The sequence below is a fragment of the Oxyura jamaicensis genome, chromosome 12 (assembly GCF_011077185.1).
Source record: "Oxyura jamaicensis isolate SHBP4307 breed ruddy duck chromosome 12, BPBGC_Ojam_1.0, whole genome shotgun sequence".
Classification (NCBI taxonomy): domain Eukaryota; kingdom Metazoa; phylum Chordata; class Aves; order Anseriformes; family Anatidae; genus Oxyura; species Oxyura jamaicensis.
In genome coordinates this window covers 11272768-11296999 of record NC_048904.1, presented here as the reverse complement: position 1 = coordinate 11296999, position 24232 = coordinate 11272768, and the positions used below count along the sequence as shown (strand labels likewise).

The 24232-nt window shown below is 39.9% G+C and overlaps 1 protein-coding gene across 2 annotated transcripts; it reads right to left on the bottom strand.

Annotated features, from left to right (window-relative positions):
- Positions 1 to 545: 545 nt before the first annotated feature.
- TXNRD3 (thioredoxin reductase 3) lies at positions 546 to 20804 on the bottom strand. Of its 2 annotated transcripts, XM_035337651.1 has the most exons (17): positions 20683 to 20701; positions 20466 to 20622; positions 14023 to 14083; positions 12975 to 13084; positions 12280 to 12393; positions 10178 to 10250; positions 9280 to 9399; positions 8779 to 8921; positions 7231 to 7346; positions 6901 to 7126; positions 6587 to 6679; positions 6052 to 6128; positions 4933 to 5089; positions 4632 to 4739; positions 3689 to 3784; positions 2098 to 2232; positions 546 to 1806 (listed from the first exon to the last, which is right to left on the bottom strand). In XM_035337651.1, exons 2-17 carry the CDS (start codon positions 20589 to 20591, stop codon positions 1744 to 1746), a joined length of 1818 nt encoding a protein of 605 aa, XP_035193542.1. In that variant the 5' UTR covers positions 20592 to 20622; positions 20683 to 20701; the 3' UTR covers positions 546 to 1743. The 2 variants fall into 2 exon arrangements, with proteins under 2 accessions (XP_035193542.1, XP_035193541.1); XM_035337650.1 differs by having other exon boundaries at positions 20466 to 20804.
- Between the last annotated feature and the right edge of the window lie 3428 nt (positions 20805 to 24232).

Sequence of the window (24232 nt, the reverse complement as noted above, 5' to 3'; positions counted from 1 at the left end):
TCAGGCATGAAAGATTTTGGCAATGCTGCTCTTAAAGCTACTGCTGCAGAAGATAGCAAGCAGGTGGCTCTAGCTAATAATTCTGTGAGACTGGAACAACCAATTCCCCAGAGCTCTGAGGCACAGAAACAGCAAAAGTACAGTTAGCATCCCTACTGCCAAGTGGAAATACTTTGGATTACTGCTGGGCACCCACAGCAAAATCCCAAAGCAAAATCCCAGCACAACTTGGTGCTAAAAGCCTTGCTAGAGCGAGCCAAGTGAGCACCTTTCAGCTATAGTGCAGTCAAACACTACCATATATAAGTAAGATTTTCTGGATTACAAGAAAATGATATTAAATTGCCTTCTCAGTCTCAACAGAGAAATCTGCATGCTGAAGTAGAAGTGTGTTAGATTTCTGGAGCATGCCCCAAATTTGGGAAGACAACTTGCTTCTCCATTTGAGAGATTACAGCATGTAAAAGTCTATGGAGGCTTTAGTATTGCATATGAAACACAGTAATATTTCTTATGTAATAATGTAAGTTACGGTCAGACAACAGTGCTGTATGTGTTGTTTATTGAACTTCAAATTCCATGGTACATCATAGATTAAATAGTTAAAAACTGTTTATTTACTATCATACAGTGTTCAAAAAGTATTTCAAAACATATTTTTGGACAAAACTAAGAGCCAAATTCAAACATAATTCCCCCAGAGCAGCATGCCAGTGGTGGAAGAAAGCTTCAGAGTACTGACTGTATACAACACAACACAAAGCATGACAACACATCAAGTCATTGTTGTCTGCTGCAACACAGTCAAAAGAGACATTCTCTACAATTACCACTGTTGGCAGGCACCTACAACATTAGTGGGACAGATTGCTCTGAAATTTTTCCTTCCGGGCTTCAACACTCCATATAAGAGTACAAACTTACAGTTTCTCGGTTCTGTGATGTTTTACACCAGAGCTGAAATCAAATACGAGACTATAAGCTCTAAATATAGTCATAAACAGCAAGACCAAATTGACGAGGTCTTCCATTTATGCTCTGCAACCCTGACACACAAGATTCCTACCATTCAATTTTTCATCTTAAAGACACTGTCACCTGAGGTCAAATAACTATGAATGTGAACAGCAGCAATGTCCTAGATTACTTTGAAGTGAGATACAAGTACTTTAATTGCACTGCTCATCACTTGCATACAATTTGTGCCATCTTGCCATAAATGGATATACAATGAAGTAAAGCAAAATGCATCAAAAAGAGATAAATCAGTCAACTGTAAACTGTTGGCAAGAATCATTCAGTTACATATTTGTCTTCTACCTCAGGCATTTATACAAGATACTGGAGCCTTGAAGTGTCAGCTTTAATTTGTGCAACTTAAGAATTTCCTTCAGGAGGAGTTCAGTCATCTGACTGGACGAATAAATCTCCCAACCTTGAGTGGCAGCCATCAGTCATAGCTCACCTCACAATAAGGTTCCGAGCCATAACATCATAAAAGCACGTTAGTGCCAATTCCAAGCAAAGTCAGGATTCACTGTTCAAGATTTCCCTGCTGTATTACTGTTTCCATTTGCAACGCTATTCACTGAGGAAGTCTCACAAAAGCACCACTCCCCACTGCACTACAAGCAGTGGTACCGATGCAAATGTTTATTTTGCCCCAAAGCAGTTGGATGTAGTAGGGCTTCCACAGAACCAAGCGTGCACAACATGAAAACATGTAAGACAGCAGGTTTAACCTCAGCAGCCCCGTTGAGTGATGTCTTGTCCTGAAGATTTTGTAATATCCATCGTAGTGAACACCTGTAAGACACCAAAACAACAGCTTGCTTACTGTTGCTCTGTAAGCATGTGGCTATCAGTCTCCTCTTGCAAAGTAACAATACTAGATTTCCATAACTATTATTGTGGAAAATAAGCTGCAGTGCACAGTTAACATATATTTCCTATCACGTGCCAGTATCTTGTAGCCAAAAGTTAAGCCAGCACTAAATAAAACTCAGTATAGAATGTACTTCAGTATTATTTTCTTACATATATTTTTTAAAAGCAGGTTTTAAAATCAAGCTCTTCCTTATCCCCTCACCCACTTACCTCTGCACAAGTTGGATGGATACCAATTGTTTCATCTAGTAATTCTTTGGTGAGACCACATTTTATTGCAGCAGCAAAACCCTGGGTAACTTCACCAGCATTAGGTCCAAGAACGTGAAATCCTATCACGCGGTTCTTTAAGGGTACAGAAAACAAGAATAAGTAGGTAAAGTTTAACAAATGCTCTTGTACGTAACTCCCACCACACTTAAAATTGTATGTTATGCAAGCATGTCAATAGCAGAATCTTGAACAAAAACCAAGCCACTCCAAATAAAGTAGTTTTATGGCTTATTTTAGTCCATTATATCAGAATAGATCAAGTTTTGAACACGTTTTAAAGTGAATGAGTTTAAAAATCATCGTACAGCACTACCACTCAAAAGATGCTGTCTAAAACTAAAGACAAGCAGCTGACTAATTTACTATTATTTTGTAGGTAAGCAATATGTTCAGATCTATTTTTTCTACATTGAAAGTAGGTAAGATGGAGCTGTGTATGTTGTCTGTTAAAAAATTTGACGCTGAACAGCTTTACTGGTTGTTCCCTTCCTCTCCCAGACAGTTTACAAAAAGGAAAGTATGAACACCCTAGGTTTGAATTTTGAGCAAAATGTGTGGTCTGTTTTAATTTGCCTGATGAATTGATTTATCAAGAGGGATACAAACAATGGTTTAAAACATTTTCCCTAGACAAACTACAAACTAATGCCTTCAGAGAAGCCCTAGCCCAGGTCTGACCGTAATTTGCAAGACAGGATACAAATTCCTTATAACACAGAGAACCAAAGACACTATTTACTTGACATTCCCCCTATTACTTAAGCATACTAGGAAAATCTTTGCATAGAAATCTAAAGAAAATCTTCCCCTCCATTGTGATCTTTTCACTTGGCATTCTTCCAGTCAGTCTCCACCAACAGCAGAACTTTGTGTCTTTCTGCAGTATTTGAGGAAGGCATTGGTAGGCTAATAAGGAAGAGTAAGTTTATTTCCTCTTAGTTCGAAAGCCAAGGTATTTTTGTCATATCACTCCTTGTCTCCAAAGTAATTTTAAACTCTAAATTCTTCCGTTGTACATCTGTTCTCTCCGTTTTTTGGGACAGGTAACAGACAGCATTGGCACTTGTTTTTGCAACAGAACTCACTGATCTCTAGATATAAGTTTCTCGTCACTGAGGTAGGATCAACAGTATTTTCCAAGTTCCTGTAAAACATGCAAGCCTCTGCACATTGCAAAAAGTCCAAAGCAAAAAAATATGATGATCCAGAAGCCTAAGGGAAGATTGTAGATATATAATAAGTTCAACAGCCCTTGGAAAAACCCTGGAGAACTTCACAACTATATCCTTGAATAGAGACTCAGGATGAAGTTTCATAAACCTATAAACCTATCACTTGCTCAAATAACTGTTATACAAAAATCAAAAAAATCAACTCCTTCCAAATTGATTGAACCTCTTAAACTAATACTTATGTTAACAGAACAGATAGAGCTGGCCTAAGGCAGGCCAGATATTAGTCTTTTGGCTGGTCTAAATAAAAACATTCATGAATACACTCGGCACATACATTCTGGCTTGCTACTTACATTGTTGTGTTTAGTGCAGATAATCTTTGCATAACAAGTATTGTTATCTCGACCTGGTACCGTCCATTCAAGTGGCCAGAATAAACTGTGATAAACCTGGGAAGATAACAAGAAAGAAGCATAACAATTTGATGAATTAATTCAGTCAGATAATTCTAGTTTTTTAAACATGTATTTACAAATAGGTGGTTTGACATTTAACTCATTGGACTGTTGTAGCATATTAAACAGTGCCATCTGTCACCCGCATCCCAGCAGTCCATATTCCAAAAGTTAGTAGAGATACACTCAAAACAAGTGTCCCAATTAAAGCTGTAGCTGTTTAATTAAGTGTTTAAAGACAGCATCTTATGACTATTTTCAGTGAGAGAAGCTCTTCAGTAGTACAGATTTAATTTCTAGTTACTATATATTTAATCCTATTCTGCAAAGCAATTAAAGCAGAAGCTAAATAATGCCAACTATATTTGAAAGACAAAGGAGTTAAATACAAGGAATGCAAACAACTCTCTTGAAATTGTCTTCAGGGAAGTGCAGAAGCTGGAAAGTACCATAAAACAAACAAGTTATAGCTGATACTTCTAGAGTCCTAAGTAAAGGTCAGGAAGAAATTAATTCCCAATTCAGGTACAGTAAACAAGTGGAAAACAGACAATCCCAAGAGTTCGGTATACTTCAGTAAATACAAGAGTATTTACTTTGCTACAACAAAAGAGCTACCCACAGTTTTGAAACCTAATTTTGGCCTCCTGAATTCAAATTATTCTCAGAAGCACAGAAATAGCTATGTAGAACTCTAACCTTATCAAGTCAAGTCCTGTATTTCTGGCAATCCATTAACTTGATAGTCAGATTTTTCTATGATCAAAGGCCCATCTAGGTAATCTTCTAGGCACACAACAGCTCTCAAGCTAGAAATTAAACAAGCCTTGAGTGCTCTCACCTCCAAGTTTTGCTTTCCATATTCTTCTATGGCTTTCTCTTCAGCTAGCCCACAGCTGCCATACTCTAAAGGAGTAAACACTGTTGTTGGTACATTGATATAGTCACACTGAAAAAAAACACAACAAAGTTTACATTTAGACTGTGCAAGTTCTACACGGTACATCATAGGAAAAATTGTATTAACCCAGTCTTATGTTTGCAGAACACTTGCAGTGCCCACAGTCATATGAACAACTTGTGTTACTGCAATTCTGAGGAAAAAAACATAGTAAATTAAAATTGTGTTCTTACAGCTTTACCTTTGTGGAACTACCACCATAGAGCCTGCGGGCTAGGAGTTTCCCTGCTTGAATTGCAACTGGAGTAAGTTCAAGCTTTCCCTCCAAGATATCCCCAATAGCATAAACATAAGGCACATTGGTTTGTTCTTCATCATTGACAGGTATTTTCCCATTCCTTTAAAACAAAAGGAAAACAAAGCAGTGTTCAGTATCATGACCTTCCTCAGAGCTCAGCAAAAAAAAAAACACAGGCTATGTTCTGCTACAAAGATGTTATTTTAGCCACTCAGCGTATTTTATTAAGTATGTTTATGCCACTTTACTTCAGGTGCAAGTTCTTCAAGGCATCAGTTATATTTGCTTCTGACACAAGGCTGAAGTTAGCATTCAATGAGCCATTTTTGTCTCCAGCAACAAAAGTCTGGTGACAATGAAGTTAGTCAGGCATCTTTGGACTTTTGATCTTTTATTTGAATATTATACAGCTTGCAATTTATGTTTTCCCCTATGGGGAAAAAAGCTGCATCATCACTCACATGTATAAATAAGTTGGTTTAATAAGTTGCTAACTGCTGCAAGTTGATTCTAATTCTATTGCCTAATCTGCATAATCATGCCTTTTTCTTTGCACCAGCTTTGCACTGACAGTAGGGAGAAAAAAAACTGTAGTGAGTAGTTTGCTTCTTTTTTAGATGCCCAGATTGGCTTGCATGATTTCTAGGACTACAGACTTACAAGCCTATTAGGCAAAAAAACGTTACAGATGTACTGAGAGATTCTTGTTGAACCACAGTTAAAGCTCACTTATGTGGAACAGCCTTCAAGAAATGATGAAATGTACACTAAAACCAGAGGAATGGGTTAAAGTTAATATGTATAAAATCTTTAAAATTAAATAAACATATTCCTTGAGCACAGTAGCCAACAAGTAGGTATTAGAATAATTATTTTATTGAATATTTAAGAAATTAAGTCCCTGAGCAATTCTACTCAAATCCAGGAGAGATGTTAAAGGTTCACTTAATTGCCTTGTTTAAAGGTGTGGGTTGAAAAAAAAAGCAGCAGTAGCATTAGACATTGTTAAAAAAGTTCCAAAAAAACAAAATCAGTGGCTTAAGGGAGTTGAGAAATACTCACTTCTCATTGATTTTGACACCAATCGTCTCTAAACCAATATTTCTGGTACATGCATCACGACCAATAGCTATCAAAACCTAAAAAATAAGATTACATCCAGTAATTTTACACAAGGAATTGTAATGCTGATTATGTTTTACTCTTCTCTTTCTGAAAAAGCTTTAAAGCATACATGACTGACGTGACTTCTCAAAAAAAAAAAAACTCTGGAAAGAGGAGCTACCCACTACTCAGTCTCCTCCAAGCACAACTTATTTTAGAGATGCAACAAACAGCAAAATGCTAGTAGCAGAACAAAACAGAAATAACACTGTTCACCAGAACCAAATTCCAATCGTGAGAAGTTTCACCTGTTCTGCTGACAGGGCACAACTGCAGATGAATATTTATTTTTCTTTTTTTTTTCTGCTAGTAAGTTATGTAAACAATTTTCCAAGCAAGACTTAACTTTTCTCCTGAACAGCTTTTAAGGTATTTATATATATATTTCCATAGTACTCCAATATTCAGTTATTTTAAATCCAGAAGTGCTTACAGTGTTATATTCTCCCACAAAAGTTTCTGGTCCCTCAGTAAACTGTGCTGTCACTTTCAGTCTTCCAGGCATGCCATCCTCCAACTTTTCGACCTGTATAAACATTTGTAAGTTTAGAATGACCTCAAACAACAGAACTCTTTGCATTAGCACTTCAAACTTTGACCTACTGCTATTCAGCAGTAAAAAAAGCTTAGTCTCATAAAACATCTATTCTTGTACAACACCAAAACCTTCCCAGACAGCACATGCATTCTAGCTATGCTGTTTACAGTAATTTAGTGTGGAGAGAAGAAAGCTTAGGAAGCACTTGCCTGAGTAGGTATACACTTTCTGATGAACGTTACACCATGTGTTTCCATGTGGGCACCTATTTTTTCTGCCATTTCTTGGTCAAAGCCCCGAAGAAGTATGGAACGCACCATTACCGTGACATCTAGACCTAGACCAGCAAGAAATCCTGCACACTCTAGTGCCACATAGGAAGCACCCACAATTAGCGTTTTGCCAGGACAATAAGGCAGGGAGAAAAGGTCATCACTAAAAAGAAAAGAAGTATAGGTTACAAGGCTCTTTGAAGGCAGGCTTGTCTTCGCAAACACCAGAGCAGACAAAATTCAGTCTATTATGCCTTTTCATCTCACCTTGTAATACAGTATTCTTTATCTCCAGGGATACCCAGGTATCTAGGCCTTTCTCCTGTTGCCAGGACAAAAGTCTCTGCTGTGTGATAGGTTACTTGTCCTTTTCTATTAGTTGCCTGTTACATAGACAGAGTTAAAAGTCTTTATCATAGGAACAGGAACTACAAATTTAAAATTACATAATCCTAACCTAAACGTTGTGGATATGCTTAAAAATTAACTGCTAGCTTCAAATATAAGCCTCATACATTTAGAGAACCCATGTAGATCACTGAAGAATTAAAAGGTTTAAATTACAGATTGTTAGGCTATTCTCAACTATCATTTTAGGTTAGAGTACCTAAAATAATTTACTATTTGAATCCTGCTATATGGACAGGATTCAACCTAAACGAGTAGTTGCTAACTTGAAAGTAAAAATCACAAAAAACCCACACCAAATTAAGGGTGCTCCCACGGAAAGGCCAACACTATGCTAATTACAGAGTAACTTCAATTACTTCTTAAACTAACGTAGGAATTAAAAAAATAAATCATATTTACTTGCTTTAAGGGGGCCTAATACCTTATTTTAAATTAATTAAAACTAAATTCTAAATTTAGCTATTTTCTTGATCTCTAGAGGCCCTGGGAATTTCATCTTGCTAATGCATCTATTCCAAAATCCAACCTTCATTCACACACTTTAGTTATTTGCCAAAACAGATAAAGTTAACCCCCCCCCCCCCCATCAAATCATCACGGGATTCAGGTTGGAAGGGATCTCAGGTCATCTAGTACAACCTAGATCTTAAAGTCCCTGTTCTAATTCATTTATAATACTAAGGACACTATTAAGCAGATGACCTGTATGTGGACAGAAATAGTTGGTAGACGAGGTAAGTAAAGCATATCATCTCCTCACCACTAGTCTTTTAGCTTGAAAGACATTTAATTCAACTTTCATAAGCTCATACTGAAAACAGAAAATTGCAGCCACTGAACCAAGCAGTTGTCTTCAAAATGCAATTCTTCTAAGTTAACCTTGCTACATTGCTATCACTCACAGCAGGATTACCAGGCACATGCTTTGTCTTGCAAAACTGACAGTTTAATTCTTATGCTGATACAGCATAAGGTTCTATCAGCAGTGTTATGCAAGTGTTTAATCCAAATTTGATTTCTACAGTGTGTGATTTAGTATGAAGAGCTTCCAAGTGGCATATTGTTACAGTTGAAGGTTTTGTGTTAAATGTTATTTTCTTTGGTTTTGGCTCAGTTTGCTGACCTTAATCTTGACCTTAGCAACTAAGACCATCTCATGCAAAACTTAAGTTCACCAAAATCCACATTACTCTTATGTAAGTTACTAGGTTTGCAAATACTGTGACACATAATAAAGCACAATATTAACTTTAATCAACTTATTTCAGAAATTATTTCTTTTAACTTAGGCTGACTTAAGTTGGCAGTGTTATCATGAAGCCTTTTCCTTGACGGATTTTAAAAGGCAGCTTTAGAATACAAGTTTTCTCCCAGGTGAATAAAATGTTTTAACACAGCACATACCTTAACTTTGTGTGGTTCAACGAATTCTCCATAAGAATTTAGGTATGTCACAGATTTCTCCCTTAAGGACAATCGATAACCCCAGTTTAAAGAACCAATGTAGTTTTGAATTGCTTCTACCATGATCTCCCAGTTGTGCTTAACTGAAACAAGACATTAATATTTTAGAAAACAAAGCACAACGAACCCTTGAAGAAAAACTTGCCTCATTTATTGTACATCATGCTAAGCAGCCATCGTCATCAGTAATTAGGATACTTATTAAAGTCATGTGTTACTACGGTACACTTACCTGACTTGTTATTACCTGAAATAAGCCCATTCTAAAAGTTAATCCATTTATTTCAGATTCCATGTATGACTCAAGAAGGAGAAATGCTTCTGATTCACTTACGAGAACTACTGAACTCTGCCTCTATTTACTAAGTCTGAAGTACAAGAACCATCTCAACTATCTCAGCCACCTGTACACTGCCTTGTCTGTCCTCTGTTCTTACTAACCTTGTTCTTCGTATTGCCAGCCATATTTCCTTGAATCTTGGAGTGCCTGCCCCAGAAGTGCTGCTTGATGCATTAGCTTCTTTGGAATACAACCTACATTTACACAGGTGCCACCAAGACCTAAGATGGAAAGAAACATGTTATTGTATGCCCACATGAACAGAACATGCTTCTGCTGTTATGTGCTTTACACAGCCACCCATAGATCAGTTGTTGATGCTTGCTGTAACATGGAATTTCTGCTGTTAGACATTTTAAAATACAATGAACTTCATCTGACTTATCAAGCCAAGAAGGATACCATGTGAAGTTAAGCAGAGGATAGTTACTTACAGAGTGCTTCATATTTTAGTGGGATCAGCAAGTAAGCATGGCAAAAAGCCCAGAGTTGCTAAAATTTAGCATTGTCTATTCTGTGGAATCTGGAATATGTATTTGATTGAAGTTTTAGCTATAAAAGTACATTCATAGCTTGACTCAAAGTTTGACCAGTGAAATACCTTACTCATTCTCAATTGCCAATAACATTAATTAGGTCAGACAGTAGCTGCCTAATTATGAAAAGGTGAGGCATGGACAGCCATAGTTACATTTTTTAAGTGGTAGCCTAGATCAGTTGTCCTTGAAGTAGAACTAGATGAACTAAAGTGCACAATAAAGCAGACACAAGAAAATGAACACATGGACACATAGTATTTGGCTACAGTTTTAAAGTGAATAGAATTAGAATGACACTTAAAGAACTGAGAATTAACAATACGCAAAACAGAAATAACTGTCCAGAAAAGCATCATGTTTGTTATGTGTTCCAGAATTACTGCCCCAAATTCCTAACATTTAACAAAACAATAATTATGACAGGCATTCAAACACCAAATACAAGTTAACTGAGACTTACCCCAGGAGGTTCCAAGAGGTGTTGGAACAACATAATCTAATACCATTACTTTCTTTCCCAAGGTAGCAGCTTCCTGTAAAAAAAAGACAGCATCAACATACTACTCCTCAACAAAGGAAAGCTTGCCTGCTCTTTTACAGTCATGATATATTCACCAATAATAGCAGGCTCTTTTGCTAGTCTCATTACATGCCTCTTCTACCTTCTCCACTAAGTAAAAATTCATATCCCTCAAAGACTATTACCTCTTCTAAACTTTTAATGGATGCTTATCACCCTCAGTGCTGCATCCATATCAACCAATACTGTCAAAGCCATGATTTGAAGAGGGTATGAATGGACTTGTCAGCCTATGAAGCTCCTCTACTCCACCCAAAGTAGTGCTTATGCATACCCTCTTCTTTTTCTCTCAGGATGGCAGGACTGACCTAGTACGTTCATGAAGGAAGACAAATGACTTTAATAAACTGGATAAATTTCAATGCAGGACTACCAAGATGCTCAGTGTGCTGGAACACATCCTTTGAGAGGTATGAGGAAATATGGCTTGTTCAGCCTGAAGAAAATAAGGCTTTGGTGGTACATGACAGCAACCTCCTGATACCTACGAGCCATGCTCATCACAGCAACGAGTAGTAGAAGGACAAAAGACAAAGTCCATAAGCTAAAACAAGAGAGGTTCAGGTTGGATACGAAAAACAACTTTCATACTGTAAGGACATTCAGGCAGCAAAACAGGATGCCCAGACATGCTATGCTACTTCCATCCTTGGAAGATTTTCAAGACCTAAATTGTTAAGTCCCTACATAACCTTGATTTGACCTCACAGTTGACCCTGCTTGGAGCAGGACAACTTCCTAATGTCCATTCCAATCTGAATAATCTTATACATACGGAATGACCAGACACTTGACTGAATCTACTCGCTGTTTGATATTTTAAGGGCTTGGAACAAGTCTTCAGGTGTCTCAAAACTGTTTAAGAACTCCTGCACATTTGCTGAGATCCTGGATCAAACAAGGTTTAGAATTACCCAGTTATTTTGTATTCTATGAATATTCAAACTCACTCTGAACAGGTTGGCCATTATCACTAAGGTTACAATTCATGTCTCAGAAGGCACTTTGAAGAAGGATCTGTAGCATTCTGAAAATAACTAATGAAGGAGACTGTCCAAATGGAGCAGTTGTGGGGCAGAGTAGACGGTGGTTCATATTTAACAATTTATTTGTGTTATCTCAGAAAATAGGACAAAGTCTTTCAAAAGCCCTCTTTAGTCTGAGGACATAGAAGTCCATACTTCATCAATCACCCATGACTGCCAGTTGTGACATATCGGCAGTTCTGGTGGAAGAAAAGAACTCACACCTTCTCCCACAAACTAGAATAAAGCATGAAGCTGTATCACCTTCTGCCATTTTTACATTGATCTAGTTATAGCTGCATACTTAACTGTCTTGTACAGCAATCAGAAATGTTGCCAAGAGTAACCTCACCATGGCCAAACCATAAACTGATGGTTAGGATAGCTAGCTGAGAGGTAGGAATTGTGGGTTCAAATCCTTCATGTAGAAGAGAAAACTGAATCCGCATCTCAGGTCCTGAGGCATTCTGAACAACAGCTAATTGTGTAAGAGGTACACAATCTCTATTACCATTTCTGCAAAAGCAGCTAGAAGGAGAAAAAGAGTAAGCCAGTTTTTTGAGATAACAGCTAAAAGCTTTTCATTTTATACTGTTGGTAGTCCTGGATCCTAAACAGAAATATTTCAAGAATAGTCTGTATGTTTCTAGATTACTGTTTGGATGTGTTCAAGTGCCTGTACACTACACATGAAGAGGAGATACTTAAAAAGCTTTTGGTTCCACCCTGAGCCAGGAACCTAAAACCTATTATTAGATGACCTGACTAGGCATTGGCTTGCAAATGCTTCATGCAGACTGTGATCTTTTCAGTAACCACACTACTAGACCACTACTGATTCATTAGCAAGTTGAACACTAATAATCATCAAAATATAGATTCTTTTATTCTACTGTGATTAATATGAAGACTAATTTTTCAAGAAGTTTCATATAGAACCTGTTCTTCGTGTCATACCTTGGAACAAGCAAGTCCACCTGAGCCACCACCAATAATAATGAGGTCGTAATCATAGGTTTCTGCATCTTTGACATCCCCAAGAAGTTTCTGCAGCGTTCCATTCTGATAAGCCTGTAAAATCAATAGACTGAATTACATTGCCTTTTCTGATGTAGATAATCCAGGCTGACATTTCCCCTCAATATCTTAACAGAATATCTTAACAGAAATATCTTAACAGAAGATACAGCTGTTCCTGAATTTCAGGATCTGTATGGCCAGAGACTCCAAGCAACCTGATCTAGTTAAGGCTGCATTGAAAGTAGGGGGGCTCCTAAAGTAATTCTATGATTGTGAAGATCATGGTCCTGGAAAAGATTCAAACGTGTTTCACATTTTATTTGTGTAACAGCCTTTATGTCATAGAAAAGGCACTAAGAATCAAACAGCAAATTAAAAAAATTACTCATGGTCTATTTCCTCAGTCATACAGCTTAGATTAAGTGCTACACAAACTTTCTAAGAACAGTATAGAAGTTCCAGAGCCTGTCTTACTGACAAATTCAAGAAAAAATGCTTGCATACATGTAACAAACATAGCAGTTAATTCACTAACAAACCAGGCAGTAAAAACACAAGAAAAATGGCTTGACCTAACATCCCACTCCTCATTACTCTTATTTACTTCCAGTTGATTTTAAAAGGAAAGTTACCTTGTAAGTTGCGTCACAGCCACCTACATGCTTTCCATTCACAAATACGTTAGGCACTGTCCTCTGATTAGTTAGCTCTGCTAATACTTGCTGAATACTGGGTCCATCAGCTAAAAATAAATACAACAGGTAAATTACACAACTATTTTAAATGCTTTTCACTCCAAGACCGTATCTATTCTGCATCAATGATTACAGCAATTGCAAGGAAAAGTTATTCTTAATGAGAAGTAATTCCAGAAAAAAAATACTGAGAGCTGTATTATGTGAATCTTAGACTATTAACTGGTTCATAGTATCTCATCTTTCAAAGTAAAAAGTACAAAGAGATATTTTGGATTACTAATTATGTGTTTTCCCCCCAAACACAACTTAAGCACAAATACTTTAAAAAAAAGCATTAGAAACTAAGTTTTGTCTCTGTATATAGAGAAAGTCAGTGGGTGATGAAAAACAATCAACAGTTTACCAGTGGTGTGGTGAAGAGCTTAATAAGAATTAGAATAGCTAGAAAATATTTGTTCTTAAAACTACACTTATGTATAAATAATGCAAGGCACACAGTACCATATTTGTAGTGAAACTAAAGCAACTTGGGTTTTAGAAAAAACTAAAACTGGCAACAGTCAAGATACTGGAATTCACTGTTCTTTCCCATGACTCAGCAATGTCCCCTATAAAGGTCACTCTTATAACACGTCAAACATTAACAGTTCATCTAAAGCCACAACAGAAACCGAGAAGGTAGAAAACTACTAGTTTTTTTTCCTGAAAGACAAAACTCCTGATGGAGAGATCTGATCTCACATCCTCTGTGTAATCAGTTGACAATTTGCAGAGAGTCAAAGCCATCAGTTACATTAAAAACACATGCTCCATTAAAATCCACATTGAAGGCTAACCAGTCTTTTATCTCTGTACACATTAAAACTGATTTTAATTGCTCTATATTACTTCCAGTTAGTTCAAGAGAGCTTATGGTCATGCACAGTCGCTGATTTTTAGCTGCATGAAGCAACACCTGGTAGGTTTCCCTTCTGCTACTTACCTGTTACATCCAGTTCTAAAGCATAGTACTCTACACCCATGGAGCTGAAGAGTTCTTTCACCTGCAACAGAAAGGGACACAGTGTTTTTGTACACAGGCAGACTGCCAAGCCAAAGCTTTCACAAGATCTGATGCACAGTTCAGGGTAAAACCTAATTGTTGGATGTAAGAACTTAAGTCTTAATTATATGAGCATGTAAGGACTTTTAAGTCTCATTTATAATTCTTCGAGGGCCTGTAGATGTCCTTGATAAAGTTTGGCATTACTGCTACATTTTGCACGGTCCCTATTTAAAGCCAGACTATTAAACAGCATTCAGATTAAGTATCCCACGTCTGAGCAATCTTCTATTACAAGTTTTACTGACCTTAACAGACGGTTTCCTTATACAATTGGCTTAGCTGCAGATCTCTCCATCCCCTGATGGACAACAAAAGCCCATGACAGTAACTGCTATATGCAGTATCAAAGAAGAGAGAGAATGCAGCAGCCAGACTCCTTGACAGTACTAAGGAAAGGCAGAAGAGCATGGAGCAGAGGATAACTTGCAAAACACTGGTGAGCACATGCAAAACTGAACAATAAAAGCATTGCATTATAAAAAAGCCACAAGAAGAATGACTCCCCAGGTGTACTCAGCACTGGGACAGCTCATGTCCACCCGCCCTGCCTACATTCAGTTTTGTTCACTGCACCTCAGAAAAGATTTAGAACAAGTGGAGCACAATTCTGACTAAGAAGTCAATAAGCTCAGTTCAACTTAAAGAAAATAAGTGGAAAAAAGAACTGTTTCAATAAAGAGTTGACTGCCATAAGGAAGAAGAAAAGTGGTGGTGGATGCAACAACTAATGGGCTTGAACTGCATCAAGAGATTGAGATGAGACCTCAGGAAACGCTTTTCCTAATAGCAAAATGCTGAAACATATAACCTACATATAAGAAAATCTTGATCAGTGAGTGGCTTCAAAGTACACGTCACAAGTATTTGACCTACAGCTTCTCCTACGCTGAGGTTGGAGAGAAGACTTTTTTCCAGCTCTGATTTTTGGTTTGCTGTTTAACAACACCTGCCTCAGACTTCTGGAATAAAGCAGGAATAGTTCTAACTTGTTCGCCTTTGTTTTACTAAGTCATTCACATCTTGGGAAATATTGACAGAGTTCGTATCAGAATGTAAGTTACATTTTTAACCTTTTAAATTGCTATTCTACCCCACTAGGCAGGAGAAGGGTCTATCGATGCTTGGTCATGAGAAGTTTGCTTGTCTCCTATGTTGCCATGAAAAATCTCAGACACAGCATCACTAGAACATGTTCCAGAAACATGTTTCATGTACCCATGAACCAGTATGGAAACAAGCTAAAACCTCTATGTACAAGCCTAGCCTTAAAAAGAAAAGTCATCCTAAATGACAACTCAGCTGAGATTTTTTTTTTTCCTCCCCAACAACTTCTGGGTGTTCTTGTAACACTAGCTGTGAATGGACAGGGTGCTATTATTACCAGATTCAAATCAGGTGGCCTTTTTGAAATAGTATTTTTACAGTAACATCCATTTGCAAATCAGCAGCATTGAAATTATGAACTGTTCTTCCAGGGGGACATACCTCATGGGAGAGGCAATAATACAGCTGGCAGTATTTATTCCTTCAAAATATACTTTGACAGACTTATCTGTGCCAACAGATATCATAAGGCATTGGATAAAATATCTGCTTTTAATCATAACCATTGTGATGTAGGAATAGCACTAACAAGAAGCACTAGATTTGTGCGCTCCTTGCCAGCATCAAGTCTGAACAATAAAACACTAAGCTGCCGATAATTCAGAAAAAGAAATCTTTTACAACCAGCTTTCTGATGAACTCCTGATTTACTGGTGGCAACTCATAAATTGAGTCATATCTAACAAGCTTACAAATGTTAAACACATGATAAAGTGTTTTTAATGCTGCTGTGATCCATAGTGCTACTATGACAAAGGCCAGGTATTTCACTGCTTCCTGTCTTCTACTGGAGTTCCAGCTTTCTTCAAACATAAAGCTTTTGTACTACGTATTACCAACATGACACATTTCTTACCACATCATATAGTAATTGTAGCATACTACAATAAGCCCCGTGTGTATGACTGATGACATTAGTTTTACAGCTTCAAGTTAAATGAAGTTGGAATGGCCCCTTCGATGTCATTTGATCCAACTGGCTACACAAACAGGGCCAAATGTGAAGTTCGATCATGTTGGCCAAAGCACTGTCTAACCCAGTTCTGAGTATCTACAAGGACAGAGATACCACAACCTCTCTGGGCTGTTCCAATGTTTGATCATCTTCATAGTGAAGAACTTCCGTTTTATCTCATTGGAATATCCCCCATTTCAAAACATACACGTTGTTCCTTACTTGGCTTTTCGCTCTACAGCTCTGAGAAGAGTGTGGCTCCCTTCCCTGTAATCATCTGCTGAGTGGTAGTTGAAGACAGCAACAAAATCCCTCCTTAGCCTTCTCTTCTCAAGGCAGAACAAACCAGCCTCTTTTTCACACACACCCTTTACTCCAGCCCTCTAACCATCTACATGGCCCCAAAGGCTTTTGTCCTAAATTCACCATTACCCTAAGGCTAAGAGTGACTATAGCCGTGGATTGAACCAAAGGGAAACAGCAGTGGAACTGCTCCAGCTCTGCAACTGCCTTATAAAGCCCAACCTGAATGCCACTGAAGATCTAAAAAGCAAAGCTCAAAATGATTGCTGCTATGAAGTGGTACGCTAAGAATGTGAACTCACCAAATTAGCTACTTGGCTGCCGTTTTAGTTTGCAGCAAGACAGCAGGGTGTAACATGCAAGATTTTATTAGCAGCTTTTTAAAAAAAAATATGAAAAAATGCTCTACAGCGTGAACATTGACGTATCAGCCAGCAGGGTGGCAGACAAGACAGAACACTTTTGGAACAACAAAGGATTATTATAAAGAAAAAGATATAAGACAATGCCTTTAGGTCACATTTATTCTCCACTGAAAATATGGTGTAAAGAAAAAATTAGAGAAATACCAGCACTCTAAATAGAAGTAGCTACTACACTTTATACCTGTATGAACAGAATATGCATGTGTTAGCAGTGATGAAGTAGAAAGAAAAATGACAACTATATGAAGGGTTGAGATCTTCAATGCAGGCAAGAGACTAGATTTCATATCGGAAATGAAAGTGATTAGGAACAATAGAAAGAATAGAAAGATAACACACTCATCGTGAGTAACCTAAAGAAAGTAAACAGGAAGAGATTTCTGAGAACTACTAAGAATTCAACAAACAGCAACAACTGAAGTTACTAAAAAAAAAAAAGAAACAAAAAGTAAACCTGCATGCAATACATACACTGGAGAGCTTACTTGCCCCTGACATTTTAAGAGACACAATTGAAAAGAGATCAAAAGAGCTATTAGACCAGCTAATGAAAGAACTGTACACCCAAAACATTTAACTCAAAATTATTACAAACTCAGGTCAACAAATTCCTGAGCCACACTGCGGGAAACTTCAGTGGCATACTGGGAAGTTTTCTTCTTTATTCCTCAGTCCTAAGGTCATTTTTCCAAGTGTCAGAGCCAGGATATCAGGTTGCATGGTCCCTCAATCCAATCATTTACTTCCTTTCTGATCAATGCACTGGCCTTCTTTCCTTACTGAGCCTTTCCAGTTTTCACAAAGAGAGAAACTAGGAAGATCTCTAGATATTACTAAACATTAGACAGGTTTTCCAAAACTTAGTGTTAGGCAAGTTTCTTCAGAAAACTCTTCTTCCCGGAGATGCTTTCTGTCATTACGGTAGCTAAGTAGATGTGAAGCTTCATACAGCAAAGTTAAGTAACAGGGTATGTCGTGTGTCTGCTGTTTCACCTATCAGCTAGCACTCTTTAATAGCTACAGATGAATTTACCTGACATTCCTGTGGATACAGACAATTATCAGTAATAGCATAACATGTAACAAGAATAACTGGCAGCTTCTATACAGCTACAGCTGTTGCTCCTAGAATTATTTCAACACATCACAGCATTCAGACTCTGCAATTTTTCATGCTAAAAGTGTTTTCTTTATACACTTCTACCTTAAGTTAATCTTTTCAGGGTGGCAAAAAATAAAGAACAGTCAAACTTAGTTGTGACAAGGAAGTCAGTCTAACACCACCCCTTTCCCGCTACTGCTGGCTAAAGCAATTGAACAATAAATTGCAGTTGCAGAAAGAACTGCACAACTGCCTAGTCATGCTGCTAAATGGAACAAACAGAATCAACTACTTAATTTATTTAGAGAAATTACTTGCAGTACTCCTAAGATCCTGCTTTCCTTTAGATTTTTTTTCCAGCACAGCTACAGCCATTTGAAACAAAGAATTCTTCCCCCACACCTAATTACAGCCCTTTTAGAACACAAATACATGGAGCACCAGTGCTCAAGTCCATCCGTTTTTCAATTAATCCTACCAAAAGCACATTGCTAACAACCATCTATGGTGAAAGAAGACACACTGCACAGCATTGATATCCCTCTGTCTCAAAACTATGTGATTATAGGCTAACTACCTAAGCTGGTAACTTCTTTTTCAAATTATATCCACTTCATTAATTCTGCAGACTAAATCAGCTAGCAAGAACACTGCATTATCCATTGTTCTCTCATTCCTTTCATTATTTTCTAAGTCTTCATAGGGAAGGGGCGTTAAAACTCACGCTGTTGGAGATACTTGTTTTACCACTTGATGTCTTTCCTAAGGCCTCTCTCTCTCAAGCTTTCTTCTAATCATCTCTCTGCAATATATATTTTTACTGGATTTCTTCATTGTATTACCTTTCCCTCCCAAAAGAAAGGTTAACTAAGGTAACCTGCCTACAAGAGAATTCAGTTCTTCTCTCCCTCACCTCCTACTCCCTCCCAATTTATGATCTGCTCCTCAAAGATTCATAGTAGGTCTTTTAACTCTCCCTCCTAGAAAGGGCCCCAAAATTCAGATACTTGTTCTTCTCTGTTCCAGGACAATAAAGATGACACTCCTCAGGTCTGAATGTTTCTTTGAAGGAAGTAATCCTGCCTAGTGAAGAAACTCCGAACGAGCAAAAAAAGAACGTTAATCTGGCATTTAATTATTGGACTACAATCGAGTGTATTTTTACCTTAAGCTCCTTACATTAGTGAAGTCCCACCACAATGACAAAAAGAGATGAATGAACAGCTTGCAAGCTTTAAAGCTTTATGACCTCAAAAACCACTGGACCGAGTGCCATACTTGTCAACAGCTGGCCAATCATGATCACTACAAGCACACAGAACAATACAGATAGGAATGACTTTAACTGTTCCTCAAAGGACAGCACTGAAGCCATCGATAAACGATTCTCCTCAAGAGAAGACAACAGATTGGTTTGTCCTGTCCTCTTACACACAGAAGTGCCCTTTCTTAAAGCATCAATTAAGCTGCAAGCGAGACAGAATACATTCACTCAAGTTTCCTACAGCAGGGCCCCAACACCTCCTCCAAGAGGGACTGTAACTAAGCCTAGCTACACACAGGAGCGCAGCTTCTGAGAACCTTCCCGGGTTGTCAGCTCCATTGAAGCCTATCAGAACTCAATCCTACAGTTCCACTTGTGTTTCTTCCACCATGGCCACATCAAACTTGGCGTTATTAGGTTTAACTAACATCCCATGACATGCTGTTTGTAAACATCCAGGAATCATACTGCCTACAAACACCCAGATCCGGGAGGGCTATGACTACAGCCTGTTGGTATCACTGAATTCTAATGAAGATCCCGCATTTCTTTAATGACTCTTGCTCACCAGTTACAGCTAACCTGTGTGATTCACACATAACAGGGCTAGGGAAGATCTCTGCTCCCTAGAATCACCACAGCTCGTCAGTAGTAATTTCTTTTGGGAAAAGACGCTTCATGGCTAGAACTTTGAACTTCTCATTGAAGTTACCTACAGTCAGTCTTCTCTCCCAAGATTTCAAAAACAGAAACTTTTTGTTAACTGAGGGTGCAGCTTCGGCCAAGCTGAGCACAAACAAGGCGCTCACACGTTCGGCAGGAAAGCAGCCCTGCCAGCGCCCTGACCTTGAAGCAGCAGGTCCCGCAGCGGAGGAAGGCGCACGCCGTGTCGCACATCCCACGCACTCCGCTGCCCTTCGCTCACGTGGCAAAAGAAAAAAGCCACCCAGAACCCCAGCTCGGACCTCACCTCACCTCAATCCCCACAAAACGTGCTCCCACCGGGCGCTAAGGCGGACACAGCACCCCAACACCACGGCGAAAGCCCCGCTGGAGCCCTGGCACGAAGCAGCATCCCCGCAGCGACCGCGCTCAGCCCGCAGAAGCCCAGGCCTGGGCCGTCGGGCCTGAAGGAGAGGCTGAGAGGCCCGGGGGGCGCCGCCTCACCTGGTTGCAGTAGGGGCAGTAGCTCTTGCTGAATATCATCACGCGGTGGGAGGCGATCAGGGTCCGCACGCGGAGCTTTAAGCCGTCCCAGTCCGGGAGCTGGGTTTGGCCCGGCGGTGGCGGCATGGCCGGGCTGTGCTGTGCCGTACCGTGCCGTACTGAGCCGTGCCGGGCTGTACCGGGCTGTGCTGTGCTGAGCCGAGCCGAGCCGAGCCGAGCCGGGCTGTGCTGAGGCGCGGGCAGGGCAGCGGCGCTGAGGTGAAGCCGCCCACGCGTGCCCCTCCCAGCCAGAGGCCGCCCCACGCGCGTGCCCAACGCCCGCTCCGGCTCCCTCCCCTCAACAGCCCTGCCCCTTCCGGAGCAGGGAAGGCGAAGGGCTGGGCCGACCCACCCTCCGCCAAGGGGGGGTAAAAAAAATAATGAGGGCACGCAGAAACGCAAGCCGCATCATATAATCTGGATATTTTTGGATCTAGAGAGCAAAGCGTTAGTGTTTATGTAGAGGTGGTGCAGAGAGGGATAAACGTGCATTTTGAAGCCTTATCCCCCCCCCGCCGAGAGCTGTGGAATGACCCTAGACGGGTGTGACGAGAGCGCGCATGCGCAGAGGGGCTGTGCCGGCTGAGGGGCGGGGCCGTGCCCGCTGAGCCCTCCCCTGGCGGGGAGGGGGGGTCCCCGGCATTTTGGGCCGCCTCAGGGCTGCCTCAGGGCGCATTGGGCTCCACAGGGTCAACCCGGCCTGAGGTGGAGGGGATCGCCTTTAAATCCGCGTGGAAAAAATAATTGTGTTTATTAATAAATGAAATGGATTTTGGCTTGAGGAAAGGTCGGCTAAGGCAGCCAAAATAAAATCCCTTAAGTAATGCGGGGTTAAAGGAAAGGAAATGCTGAAGTGTTATCATGTGTCCTGCTTATCGTTATACGCATCTCTGATTAGGTTCATTATTCTCCCAAGAATCAGCAATTCTCAGGACTGCAGGGTGGAGGGGACGTGGTGCTGACCTGAGCAGCGCAACGAGCCTGACTCAGGGCACAGAGCAGGAGGCACCCTGTCAGGTTATTCCCCTGCTCTGGTGGATTTTTGGCTGGGGAACGCTCGGCAGCGTGTCAAGGTCTCAAGAACCTGCTTATCTTCCTGCAGAGCATGCCCGTGCTCAGTGATTGCAGCAATAGCTTTCCGTAAACAGTCATAAGGGGTTACCCTGGTTTAACATCTGAGAACTTCCCTGGTGTTACTAGAACAAACCCTGCAAGCCTCTGAGTGACAGGAATCTTTTTCAACTGGTGGGGAGACGAAAGCACAGAGACAACAGTGATTTACTCAGTTCAGTGGGGAGTTTCTAACAAAGCCGGCAATAAAGTCCAGTGCTCCCTCCTACGCCTGCCACAGAGCAGCCTTACTGCTATTTAGTAATGCTAAAAATAATCACATATAAAAGCTGTACTGCCACCAGTGATGAAAATGGGCCTGGTGGAAGGCAACTGAGTCAACTTAATTCCTTTTTCATCACATATATCAGTGGTGTTCGCTGCCCAGTGAGCTTGAAAAATTGTATATTACGTGTATTTTAATGTTGACAATGAAAGAGTTCTAGACTAAGTGTTTCTATGCTCCCCACAGATAAAAACAAATCCAAGTTTTGCAGGCTCTTATTTCAGTATCAGCATGTAGGAAAGCGGATACAGTACCGCAGCTGCTGAGTTTTGACATAGCATGCAGGGTCCAGAACTATTCACTGTGCTTGGTACATAGTCCAATGAAAACTGCTTGTTTTGTTCCTAGTTTTGGCTAATTGTTCTCCCTCCTTCTCAGACTCTTTCTGGTAGATGAGAAAGATTGCTACCCTTGGTATTCTTCCAGTAATTATTATCATAAGCTCAAGATTTTGTGTCACCATCTGAAGGCTGGTCTGTTTTCATCCTGAACTTGGTATCCATCAGCTTTAGAAAGTCACAGAACAGAAAAAAAAAAAAAAAAAAACAAACAAACAAACAAAAAAAAAACATTCAAAATACTTTTTTTCTGTAGACTCTGAACAGTGATGGATATGTGTCAATTTCTGTGAGGAATGAATGTCCAAAGCAAATAATGTCACTTGAGTTTTTCCTTTCTGTGCTCTTTCTGCTGTTGGTTATTGTTATCAGTGTTAACTTAGATCGGGAATGGATAAGAGGGACAACGTCACAAGTGGGTGGTGTGCCACGGTAAGACATTGAGGTAAAACACGCACTGGAGAGATTCTAGAATAGGATGAATAGAACAGAACAGAACAGAACAGAACAGAACAGAACAGAATAGAATAGAATAGAATAGAATAGAATAGAATAGAATAGAATAAAGATACATAATTTCCACAGCTCTTCAACAGCACTAGAGGGCTCTTGGCATCTTGGCATCTGATCCCATATTTAAAAGTGTAAACGTACACATCATCATTGAAAACATGGAGTAAGACAATCTCTGCCATAAAAAAGTCTCCAAATGACAAACTGATGAAGACAGCAGGCATTGAAGGAATTCTAAACAAAACTGTTTGAAAGAAGAGATGTGGAGGAAGGAACAAATGGCTGGTAGAAAAGAACCAGGGAACTACTTTAAACATAACAACATGAAAGGTTTTAGCCATCTTTTTGCCTAAAACCAAAATCATGTGTCACCTGGGCTTGCTCCCATTCCTTGGGGACATTCACATAGCTGTGAGCCTTTATGCTGCTAAAGGGAGTCAGTTTAACAGTGAAGAATAGACAGAGAGCTCCCTCACAGCCACATCCCTTTGTTCCCTGATTCAGCCCTCATGTCACAGCACAGGAAAGGAAAGAGCGTGGCCTGTCTCCAGCTTTATATTCCACTGGGGATCTCTCTATGAGGAGTTATTCCCCAAGGTTTCTCCCTTTTTAATGCTGTAACAGAGCTAAGAAATAATAGAAAATGTGTCCTAAAGATCAAGAGGGTGACAAAAGCCCATTTTTTTCCTCACATTATGCCAGTGCCTTCCCTGACCTGGAAGCTTACCCTCTGCACAACGAGAAGAATAAGGGGGCCACATTTTAGGACCACATTTCCTCTTTTGCAGAAGGAGCTCCTGTCTCCCAGAGCTTCAAGCATTACCATAGAAATCATTCATAAGCCAGGAGACAGATGAAGTCTTTAGCCATGAGCATGGTTCCACCCTTTGTCAACATTAACAATAGAGAGACTGAGCCATGCTGGAGGCTGCTGAAAACCCGATTTGATAGCCAGTCATTTGGGTGACATGCAGATTGCCTGCAGCTCTGAATTTATGAATTAGCGTTCGTGGCAAATGATGTCAGAAGCCTGCCGGCACATTGACAGATTTTGGCACAATTCAGTACATTACCGTCGGCTTGTTGGAGTCCTGGTGGCACACAAAATACAGACCGTGTAATAATCCTGTGCTTCAGGCCTGAGACTGGGAGGGCCTTTCAGATCATAAGAGACTTCATCCAGAGAGGGAGGGGGAATGCCTGTTCTTCCTTCACCGAAGAAAGAGGAAATAAGCTCTTTAGCTGAGAAGAAACACTCTCCAGGAAGGGCTGGGCATAGCAGTACCTTCTGTTAGCAGCGGTAGTGCTAAAATAGAGTGAACATGCACACAGCAGAGGGCAATCACATCTTCATTGTTGTAAAGATCCAACATCCCACCCCGAAATGCTTGTCTGGGCATTGGTGGAGCATTGAAATGAGGCCTGGAAGTTAACTGCTATTGAGAAGTCGATGGGGGAAGCTCAAGACCCACCAGGAATTA

Coding starts and splice junctions, on each gene's coding strand:
- TXNRD3 (XM_035337650.1), bottom strand. CDS start 20,591: ATGCCGCCACCGCCGGGCCAAACCCAGCTCCCGGACTGGGACGGCTTA. Junction 10,251..12,279: donor GTGGACTTGCTTGTTCCAAG/GTATGACACGAA, acceptor TTTTTTTTACAG/GAAGCTGCTACCTTGGGAAA. Junction 8,922..9,279: donor CTGGCAATACGAAGAACAAG/GTTAGTAAGAAC, acceptor GTCTTGTTTCAG/TTAAGCACAACTGGGAGATC.